The 5,972-nt window shown below is 57.4% G+C and overlaps 1 protein-coding gene and 1 pseudogene across 1 annotated transcript; both read left to right on the forward strand.

Annotated features, from left to right (window-relative positions):
• Nucleotides 1-697: 697 nt before the first annotated feature.
• Nucleotides 698-1,555, forward strand: LOC147961375 (uncharacterized). The gene has a single exon (XM_087533780.1). It carries the CDS (start codon nt 698-700, stop codon nt 1,553-1,555), a length of 858 nt encoding a protein of 285 aa, XP_087389906.1.
• Nucleotides 1,556-1,743: 188 nt separating this feature from the next.
• LOC147961376 (uncharacterized) lies at nt 1,744-3,437 on the forward strand (annotated as a pseudogene).
• The last annotated feature ends 2,535 nt before the right edge of the window (nt 3,438-5,972 follow it).

Raw genomic sequence — 5,972 nt, forward strand, 5'->3', positions numbered from 1 at the left:
GAGCTGCGGAAGGCGCCGGCGGTGGAGCGGGCGCTGCTGGCGGACGCCGATGTCGAAGACAACGGTCTCCTCTAGGCCACGGCTTAGGGGGAGAGTGTTGGGCAATAAAGCCGTGGCGAGCCCGGGACACGGTGCGTGCCTGCGTGCGCGCGGTGAACGCGTCGGGGTCGGCCCCGAGGCAGCCTGGGTCGCGTACGTGCGCGACTAGGCGTGTGTGTGTGTGTGTCCACGCGTTCGAGCGCATGGGCCGTTGCGTGTAGGCGAGATGCTAGGAGGGGTGACCGCGCCAGGCGCTGGACTCGGGATCACGGCGACTGCGTTCGTGCGCGTCGGGCGCGTGATCCAGGGAGCGCGGGACGTGGGTGAGTGCGTGTGTGGAGTGCGTGGGAGCGTGGCGTGGCGTGTGTGTGCGTGCGGGTATAAGAGCCAGCTCCCTTCCCTCATTGTAGCTCGCCGGATCGAGTTCGTGCTCGAGGAAGAAAATAAGGCCGTACGTGCGGCAGGGGCGTTCTTGCGCCGGCAAAACCACCTGTGCTTGCTGTTTCCTTCTTCTTCCTCCTTCTTCCTCGTTGGTTTGGGCCACAGAGCGAGAGAGGGATCAGAGAGAGCGAGGAGAGCAAGAGCTAGCTAGGGTTTCGGGGGGTTTTGCGCCAACAATTGGTACCAGAGTTTCAGGTTCAGGAGCTCGCCGGCGGCAATGGCGCTGGTTCCACACGGCGGCGGCTCGGGCAGATCGGTGTCCATGGGGATGCCGATGCTCTCGCCGGACGGCTACGCTGTGTGGGCGATCAGGGCGCAGGCCATTCTTGATGCCCACACACTGTGGGAAGCGGTGGCGCCGGGCGACTCGCCGGTGAACAACAAGAAGTGCAAGACGGCGAGGGCACTGATCTTGCAGGGGCTGCCGGAGGACGTGTTGCTCTCGGTGGCGACGAAGACCACTGCCAGGGAGGTATGGGACTCCTTGTCGGTGCGATTCGTCAGAGCCGAGCGGGTGCGCGCGGCGAGGAGGGCGACGCTGCGCAGTGAGCTGGACCGCATCAAGATGGAGGAGGACGAGCAGCTGGACGCGTACGCCGGACGGCTCGCGGGCATGGCGGCGCGGTTCGCAGCGCTGGGGGAGACGCTGGGGAACACGGAGCTGGTGAAGAAGCTCCTGGACACTGTCTCGGACCGCCTCTTCCCCGTCGTCGCCGGCATCGAGCAATTCTGCGTGCTGGAGGAGCTCACCTACGACGAGGCGCTTGGGCGGCTGCGCGCTTTTGACGAGCGTGTGCGGCGCCGTGGGCAGAGCAGTGGCGAGCGGGAGGACGGCAAGCTCCTGTACACTGCGGCCCAGTGGCGGGCACGGGAGCGACGACAAGGGGGAGCTCGGGACGAGGACGACGACGCACGCAGCGTGGCGACGCGGGACGGCGGCAACAGGCGTCGCCGCTGCTACAAGTGCGGCGAGCGCGGCCATTTCAAGCGCGATTGCCCAGAGCTGCGGAAGGCGCCGGCGGCGGAGCGGGCGCTGCTGGCTGACGCCGATGTCGAAGACAACGGTCTCCTCTAGGCCACGGCTTAGGGGGAGAGTGTTGGGCAATAAAGCCGTGGCGAGCCCGGGACACGGTGCGTGCCTGCGTGCGCGCGGTGAACGCGTCGGGGTCGGCCCCGAGGCAGCCTGGGTCGCGTACGTGCGCGACTAGGCGTGTGTGTGTGTGTCCACGCGTTCGAGCGCATGGGCCGTTGCGTGTAGGCGAGATGCTAGGAGGGGTGACCGCGCCAGGCGCTGGACTCGGGATCACGGCGACTGCGTTCGTGCGCGTCGGGCACATGATCCAGGGAGCGCGGGACGTGGATGAGTGCGTGTGTGGAGTGCGTGGGAGCGTGGCGTGGCGCGTGTGTGCGTGCGGGTATAAGAGCCAGCTCCCTTCCCTTATTGTAGCTCGCCGGATCGAGTTCGTGCTCGAGGAAGAAAATAAGGCCGTACGTGCGGCAGGGGCGTTCGTGCGCCGGCAAAACCACCTGTGCTTGCTGTTTCCTTCTTCTTCCTCCTTCTTCCTCGTTGGTTTGGGCCATAGAGCGAGAGAGGGATCAGAGAGAGCGAGGAGAGCTAGAGCTAGCTAGGGTTTCGGGGGGTTTTGCGCCAACAGCCGCCGCTAGGAAACCGATCGCCGCCAAGGTTGATGCCGACATTCCAAGACACTGACCCAGCCTCCGGAGCTGCTGGCGGACATCCACGATCGCCTGGGATTCCTCGACCGCATTGCCTTCGCCGCGGTCTTCGCCGCATCCTGCGACGACAACGACGTGTTCAAGCCGTCGGCCCCGTGGCTCTTCCTCCCCGGCAAGAACGAGGAGAACCCGGCGGCCGCTACGCTCTTCTCCGTCGCTGATCGGCACGCTGCCACGGTGTGTGCGCCGTACACTGCGCTGCGCGGCGACCACGTCGTCCTCGGCTCCTCCCGTGGATGGCTCTTCACGGCCGACGACCGAGGCCAGATTTACCTCGTCAACCCCGCCACCGGCGAGCAGCACGCGCTCCCGAACATCACCACCATGGGCGTCTTCCTCCACACGCCCTACGGGGGGTTCATCATGAACATATGGCGCTTCATGGCCATCCGATTCGGCTTAGGGCCGTCGTTCATTAGTGATTCCTCGAGGCGTCTGGTGCACGGGGCGCACGTGTTGACCGCCGACGAAATGCGTACGTCGTTCTACCGGAAGGTTGTCCTCTCGCCGGCCTCCCCGCACCGCCCCGGCACTATGGTACGGCCATGCTGATCCTGGGCCTGGATTTCGGCGCCCCGGCCTTCGCCACGGCGGAGGACGCTGTGTGGATGCTGGCGCCATCGCACGACGGCGTGGAGGACGCTATCCACCACAACGGCTGGTTCCTCTCCGTCTCCTACACCGGCGTCGTGGAGGCGTGGCAACGTGACATTGAGTCAGGCGGTTACACAAGCACGGCTGTCACGCCAAGGCTGACCATTGAGGAAGGTGGCTCGCCGTGCCATCGCAAGTACCTGGCGACTGCCCCCGGTGGGCGGCTGATGGTGGTGCTCAAGTACGCCCAGGTGACCAAGGGCAAGGATCTGTACGGCCGGCATAGGTGGACATGCTCCTTCAAGGTGCATGTCCTCGGCGCCGGGCAGTGGAAGGAGACGAGGGACATTGGTGACGTCGCGCTGTTTGTCGGGGTGAACAACTCGTTGTGCGTGCCGACAAGTGGGCGCTCGGATATCAAGGCTGGGTGCATCTACTTCACTAACGATGAACCGAGGGTCGCTGCGCTTGGCGAGCCCAAGGACTTATGGGCTGACGAGTCCGACGCTCGGGTGGTCGGGGTGTACTGCCTCAAGGATAGCATGGTAAAGAAGATGGAGGCGCTCGGGCACCACTACCGTACGTTGTCATCACCACGGGTGTGGATCACGCCTTCTATCCCATGATATAGCAAGGTCGGTCTGTTTCGAATTAGCTATGTTTTTGGGTATGATCGCTAGCAGGGTACTGTTTTACAAACGTCGCAGATGCGTACGTGCACCGTTTTTTAGCTATTCATGTGCAAAATCATTTTGCCAAATGCTACAGTAAACTGAGCTACCTCCAGCAATGTTTGCATTGATTTACCACCGAAGTAAAAGAGAAACTCCCTGTTAAGAATCTTCCTAGAAACAGGTAAAAAGGCTGAGAAGTATACAATGTGTTCTCTCTTTTTCTCTACGGGATATGCTGTTCTTAGGGTCAAAATGGGGGAAAGGAATATGGAGGTTTGAGGTGGGAGGAACACGGATCAACATCCATTATTTTCATATAAAATTGTATATATGGCTGTTTCTGATCTTGGTTTGGTTTCCTCATTATATTATGGCAGTAATTTTTGGATATGATATATGCCAATTTTATGTTGTGGTGGTGGGGGTGGCAGTGAAATGAATGATATATGCCAATTTTGGAAATGAATGATGCTCTTATATTAGTTTACTGAGGAAGTAATTCATTTCCAGAGATCGATGAAACTGTTTCTTCTTTTTTGTTAGTTCATATGCTAATATTGAGGGTTATAACTTATAAATACAGAGTTTTGCAAAGTTGATCAGATTTGGTAGTTTTGCAAGGATTCTAAAGGAGATCCAAGTTCATACAAGGAATATTGTTTGTATAATTTTGAGCATGACTTTCATTTCTACTTTCTTTCTGTAGAAGAAAATCCAGTTCTAGATCCTCTTGAATTATCTGCCAAATTATGCATACATTTTGTAATTACAGAGCTATGCCCCATCATTGGTTGTCTGAAAATGAACAATGTATTTTTGCATATCCTTGTAGTTTGAAGCACTATTCGCTAGATCCTCCTGTATTTCCTTTGCTACTTTTGATTCTAACACCTGATGAACTGTCCTTCCAACGGCTTCATCCAATCCAACTCTACTTACATATTTGGTGGATCAATTCTACTAATTACTACTACTACGCAGTTATGGATACTTATGGAGTTTACATCATACATACTGCTGTGGTGTATTATCATCAGTTAAGTGGGTGTATTAAGGAAGAGAGGAGCTAGTCAAAGATCATAAAGTGTGTTTATCATCAGTTTGTTTGTTCATTTGATTCGATGGAATTTGACTAGCAGGCAGCAGCAGCCAGGCAGATGATGATACAAGCGAGGGAACAACGAGTGACGTAATGTCTTCGGATGTGTTACTTGTGTAAGAGCATCTCCAGCCGTTTGCGCCCCCCAGGAGGCATTTTTTCAGCCTCGTGAGGTTGGCCCGGCGAAATATTTGGCATGGGGACGAGAATTTTCCCAGCCCCCCCCCCCCCCCCCCCTCCCAATAGGTTGTCTTTTTTCTCTTTTTTTTCGCTTTTATTGTGCATGCCATTACAACAAACACGATGTGGGCACTGTCGGCCACGCGAGCTCGAGCTCGCCGGCGACGACCCCAGGCCACCCCTCCCGCCCCAGCCTTCCTTTACTCGCCATGGACGCCGAGCCGGTGGACGCGAGCTTCGCCCTGGCGCCGGAGGTCTAGCTGCAGCCCGCGTCGCTGGGCTCTCAACCTCCACGTTGAGCACGCGACGCGGCCCAGCGGCTCGGCGCGCACCGAGGGCGCGCACGGCACCCACTCCCACCGCTCTACGGCACCCCCTGTCTTCCCCTCCTACAGCTCGTAGAGCACGGCCACCGAAAGCCAATTTTTGACATAGAAATACATCTTGTCCAAAAAGGAAGTATAGAAATACATCAGTTCAGGAGAGGAGACGGGGAAGGAGAGAGCGAGTTCAGGCATCGCTAGGAAACCTACTGCAGACACTCGCCATCGAGATATCCACTGTAGGGCGAAAACTCGACGACACAACCAAAATAGTTACGGCGGCACCAGCCAAATTCAAGACAGACACGCTCACGCACCAAGAAGAATACCCACGCAGGGGATGACAAGGACCAAAGTAGCATAGGAGGGTAATAAACCCATTAACAGGCGACTAAGGGAGTGGGAGAACGATCAGCAGCGAACGAACATAGATCACCAGGGCTCCTCTCCACCTCGAACAGCAGCGCAAATGCGCATCATCTTCGACGCGTTGTCCATCTTGACTCCCGTCCTCCGGTCAGGCGCATCACCTTGCTTCATGGGACCGGCTCAATACGACAAAAAATGCACAAGTAGAGAACACAATCTCAAAAGGAATCTTGAGAATAATATGACCCATTTAAATCCGTACGCGTCTCTCGGCGACCGGCGAGGCGGCGACTGCTCCTCACTGTGGGGTAGCCGCAGCAGCCGTCAGACACCTCGTACATCTCCTTCGTCCTCGCCAAGGCCTGGGACGCCGAGGCAGTCACCACCGCAGCGCTCCGCCTAGCCTGCAACATATGCGCAAGCGTCACCGGCAAGGCCGGCTGCAAATATCATTGATTCGTTGTGTCTGTTGCTTCTACATGCGTCGTTTTCCATCCGGCGATAGTCCATCAAATC

The sequence above is a fragment of the Triticum urartu genome, chromosome 7A, assembly GCF_056163025.1.
Source record: "Triticum urartu cultivar PI428250 chromosome 7A, HENAU_Tu73, whole genome shotgun sequence".
NCBI classification, from domain to species: domain Eukaryota; kingdom Viridiplantae; phylum Streptophyta; class Magnoliopsida; order Poales; family Poaceae; genus Triticum; species Triticum urartu.